The following is a 22,777-nucleotide window of genomic DNA, read 5'->3' on the forward strand; positions in this document are numbered from 1 at the left end:
TGTAATATGTTTACAAAAAGTGGACAATAGAGATGTTAATCAGACAGAGAAGACGATTGTGGCTTAACTTGAACTATTCACACCAAACGTACAGAACACAGCGCAATCCACACTCTCTCGGCAACGCCACTCGCAACCTCCGTCTCCGCTCGACTCGCACTCGGCTTCTCCGCTCGCACTCTGCTTCTCGACTCGCGCTCTGCTTTTCGACTAACTGTTGTCGCATTCTATTGCCCTTTTCCTAGGCCCACCGCACACGTGTTCTGCAGACGCTCGTGGCCAGGGTCACGTAGGTCTTTTCCACGAAACTATGCACTTGAAAAGACCGATGACACATTGATGGGCCCGACGGCGCCTCGGCTCTCGCGACACTGTTCATAGTTCGTCCGATATTTCCCAGGCCTTTCGTCCACGATACTACATACATATTTTTAATTTACATGTGCTTCTAAGTTAATAGAACTAAACACATGTGTATGTATTAATTGCTATATACGTCATAATTTCAACCATAATATTAAATTATGGTATGTATTATTAAAAAGTATAGTTTAATGTATATATTAAATACATATCATTTATTCGTAGATTTTAAATATGGATACTGGATCAAAGAAGGAGATTAATGAAATGATTACCAAATCAGTCCCTGGCCCCTCAACTACAAAGAGGCCGAAAGTTTTGAAGGAAAAAGTTTGTCGCTGTAAAGAGACTATCCCAGAAAATGATATTATCAATACTGATAATACAGTAACAGATTCAGCAGTACATGATAAAACAGAAAATAAAGATGTAAAAACTGGGGATGTGCTGGAAACAACAATTGACCGAACAAAAAGAAAGGCTGCAATAAAAGCTGCAATTAATATTAAAAAGCAGCAGTCAACGTCACTTGTTACAAAATTACGAAGGCTATCTCTTGATGATGACAGTAATGTAAATGTTTGTGTCATATTATGATGAAATATAATACTTTTAATCTTATGTTACTAATCTTATCTTATCTTATGTTACTAATCAATACTAACCCTTATATGTAGTACCCAATAATGTTTGATATCGGTTAATTAATACGTCAAAATCTAATTGCTTATACAATTGTATGTACATTGTGTATATAAATACTACTATAACGTTGTTAAATATATTCTAAATTTTTAGAGGAAACGTGGAGGCCGACCTGAAAAAAAGGAAAGTGCTAAAAGTAGTTCAGATGAAAAAAACACAAAAGGTCCTACAAAACATAGTGAAACAAAAAAGAATGTTTTAAGCGAAACAATTTCAAAAGAAGATGCAATACAACCAGAAAGGATTGAACCATTAAAGTCTTCAATGACAACAAGAGATAGTAATATAAAGAGAACTTTTTCACGGAGTGAAAACACGAAGGGTAAATATTCTAATATTATTGATGTTACAGTAATTCCATCAGCAAGAAATGATATTGAAGATCCTCCAATGTGCGAGGATGCACTTGAGAAATTTACTCCTCTTATGAATTCCACGATAGACATCAATTCTACTTATACGCAGAAGATGATGGACGCTACCGCAATTGTAGAACCTTTATCACCAATAAAATCAAACGAAACGGTAGTAATTAATAAAAACTTGGCTAGTAGTATAGGAAAAAATAATGAACCTAAATTTACATCACGGTCGCCAATAACTCTGCAGGAGGAGGTTCAGCAGCTGAACCAAGCGATGCGACTCACCGAGTTCGAAGAATTATTCGCAGAAGATGAGCCATCCCGTGAAAGGGAAATGTCTAATAGAAACATGACGAAACAGGACATCCAAAATGAAATTAAGGAAAATGCGTATGCATCGAATTTGCTATTCGATGCAGACGCCAATGTGCCCGTAAGAAGGAGAATCGAGGCCTTTGAACGGGCAATTCTAAAATTACATAGAAAAAAAGGATCTTTGGAAAAAAAACAAATTTCAGAAAAAGCCGTTGTTCAAAAACTGGCACGGCGATCTGTCGAAAAAGCTAAAAAAATCTTATTAGCGAAACAAAAGAAGGAGACTGAGATGATGACATCGCAGGTAACATTACAAACAGTATCAAAGTATTTTTCTGTTATAAAAACACAAGCTATTATTCATTCGATATTTTATCCAAAATATAGCTCCAAACAGTAAGGTCCACTTCTGTTTTGCACAGTAAACCTGACGACGACACATCGGACGATAAAGCCAGACCAAGTCGTACAATTCCACATTAGGCGCAATATAAGTGTTGTTTTACTTAATGAGTTAATAAACATTATAATGCATGGAGTACTGGAATTTTTATCAATTTTAGCGTACATACGCGAAAATGAACTTGCAATGCAATGATAAATTTCGAAGAAAGCAGTCTATAAATTCTTTGATAGAAGAATGTGCACACCAGATTTAACTGAAATGTTTGAAAATATAGATAGGAGTAGATTACAACGCACGTCCAGTGCAATATGGAAGACACCACCGCGTTATTCCATGATGGAAAACGAATAGAAGTTATAATTTGTTAAACTGAATGTTGTTGATTTCAAATTGTGCCTTAGAGCAGGAATACTTGCCATACCTTGCGTGTAATATAAAAATGATGTTACATTGCAACTATCGTTAAAAGATGTATGTGTTCTTAAAATATACCAATGAACGTAAGACTATTTCACTTTTTATACTTTAGAATGATCATAGGCATATATTACTTTTATTATACTACTCAAATTTTACCATTTTTTCGTATTTATATGTATCTTCTTAAGAATTAATAAATAAACCAATTAATAAATAATTGTTTTGGTACGACTTTTTAATGAGAAGTAAATTTTATTAGATTTGCCTTATTATCACTGTTGTGTAATAATTCGCGAGATACTCTATGCTTAGCTACGCTAAGCGAGATACGCTAATATACTCTATACTCTATGCTTTATACCGTTCTTTTGCCCGCTAGTTACCTTGTACGCGAACTTTTTATCGCTAGTGGATTGTAAAAAGCTCGAAGCGGCGGTACCAAAACATAGTTATCTTCTATTAGCAAATAAAATTCTATTTTTGATGAAATTTAGTAAAAAATATTAAAGTATCCGAGGAACAATTTCTTTTGCCTGCAAAAGTCACTTTGAGCATGTGAAATCGAATCCTCAAGATTTTGATTAACTTGTGATGATCCGAGATACAGTAAAACTTTGCATCGCTCTATTGAAAAATATTTGTGCGCTAGGAATAAATCTCGAGTAAATAATGAGTTTACCATTTCAAAGATAAAACGTGTAACAGGCATTACATGTAAGAAATACAATGCGGGCAAAATAACAGCTCACTTAACATTTCTGTTAATTTCTAAATACATAGGATTTTTCACCAGATATTAGCGCTTTTATTGGAACAAACAAATGAAAATGAACAATTCCGTGTAACATATTTCGGAGCCATATTGATCTGATATGTCAAACATATACATTGATATTTCGAAAATTAAAAATTATTTTCTAGAATTGACATGTTGTTTTTCAGGTAAGTAAAATGTTTTTTAATGTATACTATATCTAATTTATTAAGTGTAATTACCAGTTATTTGCCCCACTTTTATAATTTCCTTTGTATATTATATACATTATAATCTAAAACGTATTTGTTCAACGTATTTGTCGTCCAATATCGATGATTTAGTCATAGACCGAATTTCTTTTACCTGTAAGTTCAATATTTTGGCAACTGAGACTAAATTAGAAGGTGTCCGTTTAATTTTTCTTCTACCTTTTCCCATAGAAAAATGTTTGAAAGTCCAAAACAGAAAAGAGAGAAATGGTCAGAGGAGAACATGAATGGGGCTTCGAAGCTACTCTTCAAAAATAAAATGGCCCAAAGACAGGTCACTGAAGCTTTCAATGTTTCAAAAACGACGAATGTGAAGTCTGGGCACACGTCGAATGCGCAGATCAAGAAAATATTAAGTATTTTCCATACGATATACATAATAATCAAATTTGAATAAGAATATGTATACTGACATCTAGAGGACTTTTTAAAACATTATTAACCATTTAGAGCAAAAGATCAAATAATTAAATAATTGATCGGTACTGGACGACAATTTTTCGTTTCCTACAAATTCCGACATTACTATTCTTGCACATTGTCAATTCGTCAATTCGTATTATTGAATTTCATAAAATTAATTTTCCTACTTTTATCAAGTTCCATTTGTGCTATAAAGTCACTTTGTAAATTTTCATTTTTATCAACTCTAGCACAAGGTACTGTGCGACTCTCCCCTGCATCTTATTTTGTATGTGATTCGAAATCCAAATTATTTGATATTTTTCATACCAAACTACGATAAAGATTCTTAACAACTTCTGCAAGATTACCTATACTAGCATTTATGACGTTCCTGTCTCACAAGATCAATAACCAAGCCTTTTCCTCGATTCTTTTTCTCTGATGAAACGTTAAATAGTTTTCTTCCTTCTTTCTGTCCGGATGAATTTTATCTTTTTCGTAGGTCATTGATATCTGGTCGCTTTTTTAAATTACTTTTTCCGTAGTTTTCATGTCACAATAAAGAGATTAAAAAATGCTGGATCAAAATTCTTAATGCTTTTCTCACCCACTCCGTACTGTTATCTTTCTGTTCATGTTCAAAATAGCGAATAGAGGTACATATAGAGGCGAATACTTCTGTGTTTAGTCTATTGACACCCCCTCCCTCTCGCCCCTTGATGAGGTTGACTCGTGTTAGATTACAATATCAGTTTGCCTAACAATCAGAACTACATGGAATTTTGGGGATATACAGGCTGAGTCTTCAACAGCAAACCACCTGAATAATTCTTTCAATTTTTTGAGACGCAGGGAAATGTTTGAAACAAAAGTTGTTTGGTTTCGAGGAGGCTATTACGCGATGGAAAAAGTTTTTCTCAGATGGACGCGTTTACGAGTTTTAAAGAACACTTTAATAGGCTTCGTTTTTTTTTAAGTGTAGCCGTGTAGTTTTGAATACCTATTTGTCCCATTGTTGCTCTTTTGAAGACGGATTTAAATATCGCGGTCATTTAAGGTCACTCAAGGTCATAAAACGTAGTAAAATAGTCCAATCGAACGTAATGTTTCAATATTCCGAAACAAAGGAAAATGGATTTACCATTTTCAAGATAAGCGGCCCGTTTATAAAACACCATTAAACTAGGAGACGCAATCAATTGGAGAAAAGATAAATTTTCTGTGACTACTTATCGTACTCGAATTCGACTCTACATCTTCGTTACTTTGTCGAAATTGCTATGTATAATAATTATTAATTATGAATAACGAAAGAAATCCTTAACCGAAAAATACTTCGTTATTCAGTATTCGTTGTTTAATATAATTATAAAACACCAATCAATAATAACACAGGTACTTCACAGTGAGATATTTGAATTATTCATCTAATATAAAGAATAAGAATTTTGGAACAAAAAATTAAACGGTTAGTACAAACATTCGATAATTGCATGAGAAAGTCCTCTACGTAGTTACACAGCCGTCGTGTCCACTTTGAGAAGGACAGATTTCCCTGAGGTATCGCGGAAATTTGGCGGTCCATTGCGATCGAGCAGTGTAACATGATCCAATATTATCAGTTATCGTTGAGACAATGTGTCCGAGTAATCATTCAAAACTGAAAATTGCCTTATTTTAGGCTTTTTAAAATTAAATTTCCACTAACGCATTTGTAGGATTTCCCCGACTAAAATAAGATCAAACATGATATAATATGAATAATATTTAATTATCAATTATTAAGTAAGCAAATATGTTCCAAATTTTATCGTGTTTGGTGTCATTTTAACCAGTAAAACGCGAGAAACATATTAGCAAAAATTTCATTGATCAAAAATCGCAAATAAGAATCTTTCAACTTATCGCCAGTCTTTAACGAGGCTCTCTTTCTCTTTCATTCGCGTTGTCAATTTTGAGGAATAGAGTCGTTCCTACGTCTCCATAATTGTAACGTTTCAGTCCCGATTTTTGTGCAATTATCGAATGTAATTATTAAAATTGTATACACGACATATTACAAACATTGAATCGAATCTTCTTCTGCAAAACGTTATCGAACACGAAAAAACGAACACGAATAATCGAATCGAAAATTACTAAACGATCGGCTGTTGGATAAGTGTTTACTAAGAATCTGACTAAGTACACTCTCTTAAATGCAAATGACTCATTGAACTTTTTTGATATTAACTTTTTAATGAACGGCAATCCTCGAATAAAATCTTACTCAAACTGATAACATTAACAAAATATTTAAAAAATGTCAAAATCGGCGGTATCTCCTTTTTTTGTAAATATTTACCGGCTATTGAATCCATTGATTCTCGATTGCCTTATCTGTTTGCTTGTGTATATCTTTTATATATACATAGATGGATACACAAATAAGTTTCGTCTATGGCGAGATCAATTTAGCCACCTGAGTAACCAGCTATCTTTCGAATCAACAGATACAATACCGATACAATGATACGACATGCGATGTACATACTCGAAACGTTACAGATTGAATCAATGAATTAATGAATTAATGAAGAGTAACTGCTAATCATTGGTAGGATACACGCTTGTTAAAGATCGAAGATGTCCGTGAATTAATTAGCTTTGAAATTAAAAGGTTAGGTACGTGGGAGATTTTGCGTTTGAGGAAAATTATTCGAAGATAGCAATATGGTTGATGATACGGAAGTGTAGGGGTAATAGGGTGAATGCAACGAGCAATGTATAATAAACAATTGATAATTGGTAATAATGTATAAATAATTCGTAACGATTAAGAATAGAAGCAGATAGTAATATTTAATTAGAACCCATGTTTTTTGTTTCAACTTCCAATTTATGTTCCTTTGATAGCAAAAACTAAAATAGAATTGATTATAATAAATTTTGAATATAGGAGATTGAAAATTGAAATGGTTTATCAATTGGGCTGATTTCAAACTAATCTCGTAAAAAAGTTGTAAAGAGGAGAAATATAGCTTTAAGAAATACGCAATTAGTCGAGTGTTTACGGTACGTGCCAATAACAAGACAAGCTATTGACTTTTGGAGAAGTCGACTGTAACAAAAATATATTATATTATATTATATTATATTATATATTATATTATATATTATAGCTATAATTTTAGCAGATACTGTTTATCTATTTCGTTTTGCGTGTATTAACGTTCTCATGGTGTATCGTATAGTAATTAATGCATCAGATTATATACATATCGGTGTTTGTAGGTAACACGTTATACAGAGTGGAGAAGCAGCATCAAATTGTCACGATTGCAAAATAAAATGAGTGAACGGCTGGTGAACGAGCAAAATACTCGTACAGTAACAAGTGAATGTAAAGGGAGCTCTAAATTCCAAGAAATTCCATTTTATCAGCCGAACAAAATGTATAATCTGATAACGTTTTGAGGATAGTAAGTTAGGCAGGCGAAAAAAATAGGTGTTAACGATCAAGTATAACAGATACAGTAGTAAATATTCAACAATTTTTCAACCGTAATGTATTTATACACAAATCTGAGTACTTTGTATCAAAGTTTCTGTTGAAAATGACAACGTGAGTTCGTGCTCGCCATCCATATGCAGATGCGTTAGTGATAAGAAATAGTAACTAGAGGATGATGCTAGTTACAATCGATAGATTTAATCGATAGGCTTAAGATGCTTTTTTGTTTTTATCCCTAGTTTTTGTAAGCGTGTGCAATAAAGGCTTTTTTTGGCTCAGAACGGTGTAATAGATTTATCCATTCAATAAAATAATAACTACTCTGATCTTACCTCTGAGTATAGAAATAACAACAGTTTCGATACATATATTTTTATGTACAGCATGTATAAAAAGTGTCAGGGCGTATAAGTGTCCACTAGCGTGATTTCGGAGGATCGGAGCCTCTGGATCGATTGATTCATGCAAAATTTTGTAAAAATTGACGTTTGCTGGCACCGTATGCTACTTAGCACGAGGATCAAATGGAACTTTACTGGGAAAGTATATTTGGATACCATGATGTGCAAGATATTATTCTTGTATATGTAGGATTTGTATACATTTTAATTAATTTACTTTTTTTAATCAATTTAATCCTCATTTTATCAATAAATCCAATTATTTTGCCATCTATCTCTATTACCGACTATCGAATTGTTCGTTGTTCCAAAAATGTGTTGCGCGCAATACTGGGCACTATTAAATAAATTTTCATTTAAATAATTGTTTAAATGTTAAAAGACAGAAATAAATTATTTGCAATTTCAACAAGTTTAAATATATTATTTAAAATAATGAGATTAATTGTTATTTACAAATTTTATTTTCTATTTATCCTAAAAGAAAGCTAATAAAATCAGAATCTTTGTTTGAAAGTCTTTTTTCACACAGTAGATAATTCTGTAATAATGTGAAATCACGCTGATTGCTCCATTCTGTTTATCACGGGCTATCCCACCTGCTAACGAAAACTTGTTGTTTTCTCATTAATGTCACATTGCTTACTTTCTACCTGACAGCGAAATATAAACTTGTTGCGAATAATCTCGATGTAAGACCCAATGGAATTTCAACGTCATTTCTCCAGAAAACGGTTCAATTGCGACTCACAGCTTATTTTGAAAAGTTGGCAAGTTGGTCCTCGCGATGAGTAGACGTTTGTAAAACTGTATCATCCAGAGTTGTAGAATTAGGGTGGTCCGGTCAAATAAGTGTATTTTTTATATACTCTGTACATATACAGGCTTTTCCAGAATAATTCCATACCGCCAGACAGGATAAGACATCAAACAAGAAAAAAAACATTTTTCTTTTCTTCAGCTTATTTTTGCGCGTAAACTTTTTGTATTTAAAGCTAAAGTTTGAAATAGTTGTCGATACTCTGTCACACTGAACGTATTTGATTGTAAGCTAGCTTAAGCAGAAACAAAGCCTTATACAAGAAAACTTCATCCTCTTTCTTTGACTTACTTTTGCATACAGAAAAATCTGCAGTCTAAGTGTGCTATCCTGAGATTCCTTGATTATACATATCTTTTCTAAATTTTTCGTTTCTGTTAACAAAACTTCCATAAATGATAAAGTGCAGGTATTCCTAAAGGAAAAAATGTAAAGAAACTAAAATTAACGCCCAAACACCCAAAATTTCAACATTAACCCGCCATATATATATTGTTAAATATGTAAATTCGCACGTTCGTGGGGAGACGCGATCTCGAGGAAGTGCGCCAACGGGAGTCGTAAATTCCCGTTACGATTGACTAATCGACGCCACGAATCGTTCAATCCCTTATTTCTTTTGGGATAATGAGGGTAGTTAACTTGAAGAGAACGCTGCTATTAACAGATTATTATATATGTCGGAGATGAAAGGAAAACCGGAGCCTTCCCTTTGCAATTTTGAGGAAGCCTTCTAATGCTTTAGCCTAGATTTTATCATAACTGTAATTAAGCAATTGTCATTTGTAATTGTTTGACATTTGTGAAAGCGAAAGTGGGTTCGAGGTGACAACTGGTCGCCGAACGTAGCCACGGTCACGGGATAAACGTTTTGCCTGACGAAGGTGTGGATCGGTTGTATTGTTCTCCCTAGAAATCACATAGAATTGTACTTTAGAGATGCTGATATAATGGGACACACGTTGTATTAGGAATCAATCTCCAGACAGAAACAGGTCGTCCCATATAACGTAATACGTTATAACGTCATCCCATATAACGTAATAAGTTATAACGTCATACCATATAACATAATACGTTATACCGTCATACCATATAACATAATACGTTATAACGTTATAACGTTATAACATGTAATATCGTGATGTAATATGTTTACAAAGAGTGGACAATAGAGATGTTAATCAGACAGAAAAGACGATTGTGGCTTAACTTGAACTATTCGTACCAAACGTACAGAACACAGCGCAATCCACACTCTCTCGGCAACGCCACTCGCAAACTCTCTCCGCTCGACTCGCACTCGGCTCCTCCGCTCGCACTCTGTTTCTTGACTAACACTCTGGCCGTTGTCGCATTCTGTTGTCCTTTTCCTAGGCCCACCGCACACGTGTTCCGCAGACGCTCGTGGCCAGGGTCACGTAGGTCTTTTCCACGAAACTATGCACTTGAAAAGACCGATGACACATTGGTGGGCCCGACGGCGCCTCGGCTCTCGCGACACTGTTCATAGTTCGTCCGATATTGTCCAGGCCTTTCGTCCACGATACTACATTCGGCCATCCTGCAATAACATCTGCCCTCAGATGTTGCGCTCGCCCTCGCTATCGTCTGATGCGTCATCTTCGGCGTTCAGGACCCAAGGCTTCATGAAATCTGCAGTCGTCGAGGTGTGCGCGGGCCCCTCATGCTCCCCCACTTTCTCCACAGTGTAGCGGTCATTTCGCATGGCTCGCGCGACCCGGTACGGACCTAAAAATCTGCCCCCGAGTTTTAACCCTGCGCCGAACTGCGTTCTCTTTATGGCGACAAGGTCCCCCCTTTGATACTGCTTCGCGCTCTTTCTTCTTTTATTGTAACTTCGACGATTCTCCTCTTGAGTTGCGGCGATCTTCCTCTTCGCGTCCTCACGTAGCTCGCGACGTTGTTCTTCAAACCTCGCGGCCCACTCTTCGTCGATCAGCTTTCTAATCTTCGCCTCTTCCCTGACTTGCATTTCGACCCCAACCAGTAGCTGGAAAGGAGTCTTCCCTGTGCTTCTGTTTACGGTGGAATTTAGGTGTTTCTGAACCTGGTCAACATGCTTATACCAGTCATCGGGTTTAGGGGCAGTCAGTTTAGTTAGTAATGGTATGAGAGTCCTGCTTATCCTCTCTACCTGCCCGTTCTCCCTCGATGCCCCTGTCGTGATTAATGAATGCTTTATGTTTTCTCCTTCGCAATACTCTCGGAAAGTGTTGGACGTGAACGCTGTTCCCCGATCGGAGATGATTTGCCGCGGATTCCCAAAAATAGCCGCTTGCTTCTTCAGTCGGTCGACAACATCCGCGGTATTAGTAGACCTAGTGGGATAATGCCACGTGAACTTCGTGAACGCATCCACCACTACAAAGATGTGCGCGTATCTCTTCTTTGTAGCTGTCATGGGGCCCACATGGTCAATATGGTAAGTATCTAACGGCGTGTCGCCTTTGTCCAGCGGATTAAGATATCCCTCTTGCCTGCCTAACTTCCGTTCGGCTAGGATACAGTCGAGACAGTTGGATACCACGCGTTCGACCTTCTCGCGCAACCCCTTGAACCAGAAGTCCTTCTTGACCATAGCTTCGGTTCTGGTAACCCCGAAATGCCCACGCTCGTGCGCTTGCCTGACCACTTGCGTCTGCATCGCCTTCGGTACTACTATTAGCACATCGTCCTCACACTCCTTATACAGAATATCGTTTCTTAGCACATACCCGTCGGCCTGACTGCACGTTGCGGCGTCCAAAATCCTACGTACTTCAATGTCCTTGTTCTGTGCCCTTCTCAACCGTGCAATCAGCCCGTCTTCACTCTCCGTTACATACATAGTGCTCGGCAGGGGGTTCCTACTCGGAGCATCTACATGCTGCATACTTTTCCCCGGCCGATGACACACCTGATACTTAAACTCGCCTAGTAACAAGGCCCATCTAGCAACACACACACACAAATCTTTCTTTCTAACTACACCTATCGGACTCGCATACTCCGAGTCTGATGATTTGATGACACCCTCGTTTGTCCACGCTTCCATCAAATCATCTTCTTCCTTTCTTTCCGACGGCGCCAGTCTTCGCGGTCTTCGCGCTACCGGCTTGTCGCTTTCCAAAACTACTTTTGCGGTTATTCCCACGTCTCGCTTCTTCTCCGGCCTATACCCCCTAACGATATCGCGAATCGCTTCACGATAATGCGGTTCCTGCACGTGTGTTAGGTCTGTTTCGTCGGTCTGTTCTACTACGTTAATTCTAAACACATCCGACACGTCTTTGTTAGTCTGTTCGTCAAGCCGCACGAAAGTCACTTCGCCCCGATTAACCCGTAACTCTACCTGATCCAGAAAATCAGTGCCTAACAACAGGCCGTGCTTCGTCTATATTTTGTTTGAGACAACGTGCAAAGTGATTGGCAGTTTACACCCATCAACCGTCATTACCTTAGTGAATTCACCCCAGGTCTCATTGCCAGCGGAACCAAAACCGTCGAACTTGAGCTTGCATTTACCTAGCGGTGGTGACCCTAACCTCGCATACTCGTCTGATCGAATGAACGTGAGATCACTACCCGTATCCACTAGTGCCACAAACCTATATTCATCTATCGCCACTTCCTTCACATACTTCCCCTTTTCGGATCTTGACACTACGCAAGTCTCTTTCGGTCGTGCCGTACACCTCGCTGCAATATGTCCAAATCCGCTGCACTTGAAACACCTAACACCTGCTCCCCTCTCCGGACACTTAACACTTAGATGATCCTCACTACCGCAAATGAAGCATCTTCTTTTCTTCATTGCATCTACAGATTGACTGGGCTTCCCGTTCTTCTGGGTTTTAGCCGGCTTCACAATCGACTTTGCTCTGCGACTCTTCTGCTCTTCGTACATCACTAACCTCTTCCTCAACTCTTTGATTGACGTAGCGCCGTACAATACAGCCTTATTGTTCTCGTCGTCTATTATTCCATCCACTATGTATTCCACCTTTGCTTCCTCCTCCATGTCCACATGGCTGGCTATTTCGAGCATGCGGTACATGTAAGCCAAACATGCTTCATCACTCTCCTTTTTTGTTTCTTCAAGTTTCTGATGTACTTGCCTACTGTTGACTTTCCTCGAAAATTCTTTCACTAGCCCCCTCTTCAACTCATGCCAAGTCCTGGCATGACACTCGAAGCTCGCAAATATTTTCGCTGATCCCTTCAGCAGCTTCCTGGCGTAGACTGCCTTCTGCCCATCCGACCACATGCACGTATCAGCGACTTCCTCGAACGACTCGAACCATCGTTCGACATTTTCACCTTTGTCGCCACTAAACGACTCTAATGCATCTTCGACGTCTCTAAAACTCAGTGTCGAACCAACACATGCCCTTCGACAATATTCATCACGGTCCTGATACACCTGTGGCGGATCGGTATCAACAGGACGCCGACAGGTCGAGGTATCAACGCGGCGCAACACCTCCCGGGCGATCCGCGGGTACCAACCGCCAACACTAGAGGGCTACGACGACAACGAGTCTATCTGTCTAACTCGCTAGCGGTCGAATATACGAGCGATTGATACAAATACCGCACCTAGCGAGACTCCCTCTACGTCTAAGGCAGGGACTACCGGGCATAGCCTTACTGACGAGTCCACCGGTAGTCCCGGGACGAAACGCAAACACTCACACTCTCTTTTCATTCGCCTCACACCCTTCGCGTATCTCTCTTGTATCCTCTTGCGTTTTTCTTGTCATCTTCATCCTCACTTTCGTCGTCGCTTTCTTCTTCCGACGATATGTCGTTACCATCCATGGCCGCTTGTATCCGTGCGCGTAATTCTACTTTTCTGCCCGTCGTTTTTAAACCCAAACTAGCGAGGCGCTCCTTCAACTCCTTCATATTCATTTTCTCAACATCTTCATCTTCGTTACAATCACGCTCAGCTCTCTGTATGTTTCCTAAATCTCGTTGATCGGTTAGCTCTTCACCGCCCGTCGATCCCTTAGGATACGATTGTCCAGCCCTACACGCCCGATTCAGCCTTGCAATCAGCACTGACCTCGCACCAGATATAGGGAGGTTCATTCGCGCGAGCTTACTCCTCAGCTCCTCCAGCGTCGAACCCTCTTCACCCGACAATCGTTGGTCCCCAACGTTTGCCATTTTTCACACTACACAAACTTAAACAGTCAACGATATCGTCTTTTACCGCACCGCGTACCGGTAAATTCACAACTAGCTCGAATAGCTCTGTTAAACCGTTTCGTTTTCTGTCTTGTCCAATCCCGGACGAGCCCCCAAAAATATGTAATATCGTGATATAATGTATTTACAAGGAGTGGACAATAGAGATGTTAATCAGACAGAAAAAGACGATTGTTGTTCAACCTGAACTATTCACGCCAAACGTACAGAAAACAGCGCAACTAAATAACTAGATAGCGACTCGACTTTTAGCAAAACGCAATCAACACTCTCTCGGCAACGCCACTCGCAAACTCTGTCTCCGCTCAACTCGCACTCGGCTCCTCGACTCACACTCTGTTTCTCGACTCACACTCTGGCCGTTGTCGCATTCTATTGCCTTTTTCCTAGGCCCGCCGCACACGTGTTCTGCAGACGCCCGTAGCCAGGGTCACGTAGGTCTTTTCCACGAAACTATGCACTTGAAAAGACCGATGACACATTGATGGGCCCGACGGCGCCTCGGCTCTCGCGACATTGTTCATAGTTCGCCCGATATTTCTTAGGCCTTCCGTCCACGATACTACATATATGTAGTGGTGTACTGGTCATCTTTTTTCCACACGTTTTTAGCTTTTTAGCTGTTTGTGAATGGGCGCCTAATCAGCCAATCAGAAATGGCCGGTATTCTATGAATCCTTTTCTTCAATGCTCGAAGAGCTGGATATTTATCCAAAGCTGATGCCCCAAACATATACTCGAAATTTTCAAGGGCCGCTGCAAACACGAAGTCCGCCCATGTCGTCTGAAAAAAGGTTTGTATACATTTATTTTGTACCTCCTCTATTAAACAATTTTTTTAATTTACCTTGAAAAATGTGAAAAATCGAACTCTTAACTAAAGATCACTAGCTTTTTAGGAAGAATTTGGATTTTTATTTTATTGTCAGAATTTAATGGATAATTTTAGAAACTTCAACCTTTGGAGGTATTTGTTAATTAAAAATGACAAAACTGGTATTATGTAAAAAAGAGTAATGTGTATCCTGAATCAATGTCGAATGGAAATTAGACAGTTCTATAAAAATAATCCTTCTCACGATTCCACAACTTCATAGCTTAATTAAATACAATTCTTCGGCGATATAATTACAAATACATTTACAGGAATTGTGTAATATGATAAATATCTCGTTAAAGAAATTGAAATCGTAAATTCCGCGGATAACCAGCGTTTATCATATAGAGACAGGGATTTGCAAAGAATAAAAGTTGTAGAACGTTGAAAGGCGTTGAGAGAAACGTGATGTTATCCCGTTATTCGTTAACGCAACGCAGTTAAAAAAATCCCGTAGGAAGATTACGATAATAGATAACCTGAGTCGAGTGTTTGTCGGGGGATCTAAAAGATTCTTTCGAGTTGAGCGTCTGAGATTGCAGAGAAGAAAATTTGGAAGCCATCGAATTCGTGATGTCGATAGAAATCTTCAGTTGGAATCGTTGTATCATAACGTAGTCTGCTTATTGTCGATAAGACTTTACTAAACTAAAAGTGACTACTAAAAGTTTCTATCCTCTAAATTCTATCTACGATTCTATAATCTAAAAACTGACTTTTGCAAACAAACTGTAACATTCGCTTAACGGAAAGACATACGTATCTTGTTTGTACTCGTCTTTTCACAATGAATTCTTGAACGTCTGTCTCTGTGGTGAGACAAATGCAAAGTCATCTCATCAGTTACTCACCTTGCTTCAAATCTCCAAGAGCATCGACGAGCACGTCGCATATCATCGCATCCCATTCGTTCCTTCCCATTAGATCGTACTTCTTCGCCAAGTATCGCGCCACAGCGTTACTCTGCGCTACCGGTTTCCCGTCTATCTCCAGCACAGGCAGCATTTTATAAGGCATTGCTAAGAACAAACATGGCTCATATGAACACTGTGTAGAGGGAAACGATCGATAGGAAATCACAACACAACTTCCGAGGCCGTTGCGTTCTTGTGAATAAATGAATCGAAATCATTTCGGTTTTAATCAACATGGCCTAGTAAAGAAATACAGAAATGTCTTCTTTCTCCTTTTTTTCTTTTCTTACGATTACGATGGACAAGGTATCGCGTGTTTTTGACTGTTGGGAAGAACCTAAAGTTTTTAAAATCAAGGATAAATGATCGAGTATAAAATTTGTAATTCTCACGGAAAGGAACGAATCTGTCCGATGCGGTGTACTGAATATACGAGGAACGATCAGTATCGTTTTGCAGCATTGCATAAGGAAGACCTTATGCAATGATAGTGGACTTACAACTGCGAATAAAAAATTCACGTCGCATAATACCAGACACGGAAAAGATATTAGAAAATGTACACGGTTCTTGTAATGAAAATTGAAATGCAAGGAATATAAATCGAATGTCTCTTGCGAACGTAATTTTGTGTTTTACACCGACAGGATTGATTTACAGACTTACGTTGATTTTTGGTTTCTCTATCTGCAAGCGACATATAAGATTATATCGAAGACTAGGTTGCGTAAAACTTTTATTATACTATTTACGATAGAAATGTCGCAACGGAAGATCGAATTTTATGTCTGCTTTGTTCTTTCGACTTTTTAGCTATGTTCTTGTTCATTTCCGAACTGATTTCAATTTTTTATCCTTTTTTTCCGACAAGTCCTAAAAAGTTTTTAAATTAACGAGAAACGTAGAAGTATTTTTGTATTCCTATTTTAAGTCACCTATTTACGGTTTTCTCAAAATATTCGAAATGCTTCGATTCATTGAAAACAATAAAGATTGCAACACAAAAATTCGAGAATCGTAAGTGAATTAAGTTGGTATTCGATAAACACGATATTACGGAAGCAAAACTTAATGAAAAGTTCGACTTTATTCCGTATGAAATTTTACTTTAAGTAAGCTTAGCCTGCACGTGAAACGAAAGTTTTATATACAGAAAAGTTTGAGTAAATGGTAGATACCTGAGAGTTGAACGATGAAAGTAAAAATCGATTCTTCACGCTTACAATCCTTGTATTCAGGCCAGAGTTCTTCGGGGATCCTCTCGTCGGTATACTCGATGCCAGTATATGCAAATATGTACCGTATATGTTCGGCACGACCACGGGCATTGAAGTAGATTTGTTTGTAGGTAGGTTCGTCGCTCATTTTCCTTGCTCTGTCAACTTATCGAGAAAAATGATACAATTAACTCGTGTAATTAACAGACTGTGTGCGTGTTTGTGTGTATAGAGAACAATTTATTTATAGATGGAATAATTCGTATAATACGCAAAATAAATCATTTAGAAGGCTGGAATATGTGTTTTTGAAACAATTAATTATGTCGAAAAATATTTCAAACGAGATATAATTATGAAAAAAATAATAATTAAATGTATGTAAATGCATGTAATAATAGTTAAATGTATGTAAATGTAATAATTAAATGTAATTAGTTTCTTTATACGCACGCGATATTATTGGCGATATATGAAGGTCAACTTTATTTTTTTAAATAGATATATTTATACGTATATTTATAGATATAAATACATATATTATATAGATATAATAGTATATATAATATATATAATAATATATATGTCGAGTCTGAATCTCCGAGTCCGAGCTCGAGGCGCCCTCCCGGGGAGGGCTCGCGGGAGGTAGCGGTTCTGCGTTGAAGTTCTCCATCGTCCGGTCGCGCGTGGGGTACCTTTATTGTCGATAGTTACACTAGCGACGAGGGCCTCAGGCTTGATAACGAATCCGTGACCAACGGGAGGACAGGTTCCCTTGCTCTAACTCACACGTGCACCACTCCCTGCTCGTAAGGCACTCGACTTCCTTCACCGATCAGCTCTCTAGCAAGACTGCTCGTCATCCCAACGACGCCACCGAAACAAGACTCCGGTCGAGTGTCTCAGTACACACGATCCTCCGATCGACGTACGATTACTATCGGTTTGGATACTTGCGATTGTTTCGTTATGGCTATATTAGGCTCTAGGTTGCAAGGTTAGGGTGTTGTCCTGAAGTTCCACAGGGGCCCCGGCGTCCTTTTGTCTCCGACTCGGCCATCCTGACACTTACACGTCCTCGTGTGTGGCCTGCTGGCTTAGTCTACCCGTCGGGCCTTCCACCACGCAGGCATCGACCCGGCGCTCGTCCTCGGGGCAATGTTTTTCTTCTCGCCGCGATGGACAGCGAGACGCGATGTGTCCCGGCATGTGGCAGTGAAAGCACAACGCTTTTGGTGGTGCAGCCGGTCAGCTTTCCTTCGGACGTCGGGGGTCCTCCTTCGGTTACCACTTCGCCCTCTTGCGGCATTCGAATGTCGGATGTCCGTAAATACCGCAGTGGCCACACCTGGTCCAGGGGGCGGGTGACCTGCCTCGTTTGTTTCCGGAGCTCGCTAATGACCTCCACGGCGGGGGCGTTGGCCACTCCGTGTATAGGAAGGGCTTCATTTCTCTTTGGAATTGTTTCACCGACGTGATGTCACTCGTGAGCGCTAATCGTTTAAAACGTTCATCGCGCGAGCCCAGCAGATGGAGGGCGGTGGCGGCGAGTACCTCTTTCCTGGTTGAATTTCGCCACTTCGACCCCAGGAGGGTGATGATACGATTTCCGTACGCTCCTGGTGTTTCGCCGTCCCGCGGTAGTTCCTCGGCTACCTTGATTAGCGACGCGGCTGCTACTTCTTGGCCACCGAAGTGCGCGGCGAATTGTTCCTTAAAATCTGGCCAGGTGAGCTCGTCGCCGTTCATTATCTGCGTAAGCCAATACGCTGCCGGACCCTCTAGGGCACGGTTTAGGGCAGAATACAGTGCGCTGTTTTTCAGGCGGTGGTCCCTCATGAGCAGGCCGACGGCTGTGCACAGGCGGCTGGATCTGCGTCCGCGGCTTCGGGGTTGAAGCGCGGCAGCGATACCCAGGTTGCCCGGTGTCCTTTCTTCTTCTTCTTCTTCTTCTTCTTCTTCCTCTTCTTCTTCCCTAGCGACCGCTTTAGTGCGCGCACGATACTCTTACGATCCCGTGCCGACAACGTGTGTTCGGATGCCACTTCTGATGTCGAGTCTGAATCCGAATCCGAGCTCGAGTCACATTCCGAGTCCGAGCTCGAGGCGCCCTCCCGGGCAGGGCTCGCGGGAGATTGCGATTCCGTGTTGGAGTTCTCCATCGTCCGGTCGCGGGTGGGGTACCTTTATTGTCGATAGTGACACTAGTGACGAGGGCCTCAGGCTTAATAACGAATCCGCGGCCAACGGGAGGACTATCATATAAAAAGCAACAGAATACACGAAATAATATAATTCTGACTAGGACAACATAAACGCAAGAAGTGTTGATATTGAAAAAAATATTTAATTTTGTATATAAATATTTTCATATTTAAAAAAGTTTCCGGAAGCAGGAAGATTTACAAACAAATAATATCATAAACCGAATGTTTCATGATCCTTTTCTAATTAGAGTGTGTGACAGCATGTGAGAACGTTTCTTAAAAATATGACTTATTGCAATTACTTAATCGCAATTATAAACGATTAAGACCTTCTCACAACGAGGCAATCTATCCAAAGTGTAAAACTCGTTATACTTGATGAGAAAACAAATCTCTACTTAGGTTTCATTTCGTTTCATCGCGTTCATAAAAAGTGAATTTGTATGAACACATCGTGCAATTTAGTAATTAGGACCGTTGATCTCGCTGCAACATAGATGGATAGAAAAAAGCCATTTAAAATGATACATCGTCGGGAAGACAATTATGAAAATTATAAATGGAGCACAAGATAAAATTGTTTAAGATTAATTCTTCTTTTTTTTTTTTTAATCGCGAGTGTTTGCAAACGAAGTTTCAATCTGTTTACAATGATAGCAATGAGAGGAGGATGTCTATGAAAGTTATAAGTGCGATATTGAATAACATTTCTGCGAGTGGGTTTGTTTTTCGTTACAAATGTTTTTTAAACGAATCTGCAATCTGTTGGAAACAACGGAACAGTAACGGGACGACTGATAGGGAAATAAAAAAGATCGCGTTTTATTTGAACAGACAAATCTTTGAAATCTATTCGAAAGTCTATTTGAATTGGTACGAGCTCGAAAGGAACGGCGAATACTATAGAAGAAGGATTAATTAAAATTCTTATTAATCTGTACGCTTTGTATATTAAATACCTTGATCGATGCCAAGATAACAAATTATTATACGAAACAGTGAAGTATCCACGTCTGACATTAATATTGAGTATTACCATTATTGTAATTTAATTTTTAACCGATCCTGAAAATTCCTTAGAACGTAAAAAGTATAAAATGTTACTGTGCATTTCAAGATTAAATGCACTGTAATTTAGAAACAGTTATGAAGCGGAAACAAATAATTTATTCAGAATAAGAATTCTACGTAATCATGTTAAAAAAAAAACGTACTTATAACGCGTTTAAACTCCAAATATGTAAAGACAATAAGGGAAAAAAATTAAACGAAGAATCGTAAATTCACACAAGATTTTATCCAAAAAAAAATTGGCCTGTACCAATATTTTTATTTGTCGTTACAAGTTACGAGGGTATTAAAAAGTTGGCCACGAATGGACCAGAGATAAGAATTTATCAGACTTGCTCTCGTAAATTTCAAGACGTTGCATCGGATATTCTTGAAAATCTTTGGACAATGGCCTCGATATTTCGCAGCTTCTATCCTCGAAGCGGAAGAACTCGGCGTTAAAAGCGACAGAACTGGAGAAACCCGGTGACCGCGAGCCTTTCACGCTCTCGACAGATTTCTCATCCCTCGTAATCCTCCCGGTGTCACCCAATTTCCACCCTCGTATTGCGATTTGTTGCTTCCAACGAGGCGACACCTTGTCTTGTGATTTCCTTTTTCGTCGCGTGAAACACGACCGAACACTTGTTCAAACACACAATTCGTATTTATCTAACTCGACAAAACGCCGTGTCATTGAAACAATAGCATTCTTTGGCTTTTATGTAAATTCCAATAAATTATGATAATGTTCGTGGAGACATTATTGCTACCTATTTTATCTGTCGTGATCCAAATTGATTTGTGGCTACGTATGTATATATATATATTTGTATTTTCTTTTGTTCTTTCTTTTTAATTTATGTGATCTGAGAATTACATTTCTGAGAGTTCGGTGAAATTCGATGCTTTATTTTTATCAGTAGAATCTTCCTTGTCATTGTCAGAACGCAGACGTTTACGCGTTTACGGAAAGTTTAAGGATACAAAAATACAGAAAAATGTAGAAAATATGCAAGAATATGTAAAATATCGAAAGTACAGTACTTCTAATAATACTTAGTAGCATGCTTACAAACAAATTTCTTTTGTATTTCTTGAAATTGCGTAAAGATTCGCGGTAATTATCGGATTTTTGTCCTCTTTTATCTGCTTTTTTTATTCGCAACTTATATGAGATATGAATTAATATTCAACGACGTGCGCTCTGTGCCACGAAATGAATTATCTCGCGTTAAGACTGCGGCAATTCTTACGTTTGATATTTCATTTAACGAACAGCCGCGCGTTCCTGAGTTTAAAAACCGCCACTCTGAACTTACGCTGAGAATAATATCAGGAAAAGCGAACGAGAGATGATTAGAAAGAAAATGCGAGGAGCAGTGAGGGGGATATTACTAGACTGCGCTTTTTTGTGCAAGTATAGCAGGATGTTTGGGAGTGTAAAATTTTAACGAATGCGTATAATATGAAAAAATATATGAAATATCCAAGGTATAGTTTTATTAAACTTACTTTTTATAATGCTTCGTAGGTAAAACAATTTTCTATCCAGATTCCACTTTCTCAATTATATTTTAAAAAATGCTCGATAAGGAGTACAATTTTCTACCCTTTCTAATTATATCTTCCAAAATTCTTGATAGGTGAAACAATATTCCACCGACGATTTACTTTTTTAATTGTATCCCCCAAAATATGGACCTGCTTAACGTTTAGATATTATTATTTTTTTCGTTGTTACTTGATACGGCTAGCAATTAAATAGTGAGAATAAGAAGAATTGGAAGTGCCATTTTCGAAAAAGAATTTTGGTTTTAAATTGGAAATTAAATTTGGTTTGGACATATATGACACAATTTGTATGGACAATGAAGAGTACGAATCTACGAATTTCGAGGTAAAAGTATTGATATATGTATCGATATTTCTGGTCGTTACAATATCTCTAATCAATACAAAGTTCTAACTGAATGTTAGAATGTTAAACGTTAAAACGTTTAAAACGTTAAAATGTGTATCGAATCGTTGTAATTCCAAAGATGTCAATTGATGTAATGTAATAATAAAGTATAAAGTATAATAAAGTATAAAGTATAATTTCGTCTGTGGTATAATCTTTCTATTCCATTTTGTTACGTCGCACCGCGAGCAATATGGCAACGAGATGTCACCGGATACTCGCAGCATATCCTCCATAGTTTCAAGTACCTTCCATAAATCTCATAGATTTCCTAGAAAAGGTCCTTCAAACCAAACAAACGTCTGTTTCCGAAGAATTTCTAAAGACTATTGTCTACCCCGACTGGACAAGGGAAAGTTAGTTTTTCTCACGTATGCTGCAACTTTCCTCCCACTAACCACATTCTCTCGAGGGCGGCTAAGACCCTTCGTTAACCAATTAACAACGAAGCCACTTCCTTCACTCTCCTAACTAAAATCGTCACCAACAAATCCGTATGGTCCCGTGCGCTAGACACACCCATCCTTAGCTTTCCTCCGAGACAGCATCGTCTCCCAAGACAGTTCTGATTTCACATCCTTCGAACGGTCAATATCCTTCCACCGGGTAGGACACA

At 38.7% G+C, this 22,777-nt stretch overlaps 2 protein-coding genes across 3 annotated transcripts in view; one reads left to right on the top strand and one right to left on the bottom strand.

Annotated features, from left to right (window-relative positions):
* The first annotated feature begins 588 nt into the window (after window positions 1–588).
* On the top strand, window positions 589–2,228 carry LOC117157475 (uncharacterized). Its single transcript, XM_076626795.1, has 5 exons — window positions 589–942; window positions 1,162–1,348; window positions 1,421–1,593; window positions 1,678–2,049; window positions 2,133–2,228. The coding sequence occupies exons 1-5, from the start codon at window positions 598–600 to the stop codon at window positions 2,226–2,228; spliced, it is 1,173 nt and encodes a 390-aa protein (XP_076482910.1). The 5' UTR covers window positions 589–597.
* Window positions 2,229–17,019: 14,791 nt separating this feature from the next.
* LOC143304327 (glutathione S-transferase-like) overlaps window positions 17,020–22,777 on the bottom strand; it is an 80,635-nt gene continuing 74,877 nt past the window's right edge. For both annotated transcript variants that reach the window (XR_013061046.1, XM_076626788.1), the window contains one exon: window positions 17,020–19,196. Coding sequence is in view for 1 of the 2 variants with exons in the window: in XM_076626788.1 (XP_076482903.1) it covers window positions 19,024–19,196 (173 nt within the window). In the remaining variant the exon portion in view is untranslated. The remainder of the gene's footprint in view (window positions 19,197–22,777) is intronic.

Source organism: Bombus vancouverensis, unplaced genomic scaffold, assembly GCF_051014615.1.
Source record: "Bombus vancouverensis nearcticus unplaced genomic scaffold, iyBomVanc1_principal scaffold0030, whole genome shotgun sequence".
Classification (NCBI taxonomy): Eukaryota; Metazoa; Arthropoda; class Insecta; order Hymenoptera; family Apidae; genus Bombus; species Bombus vancouverensis.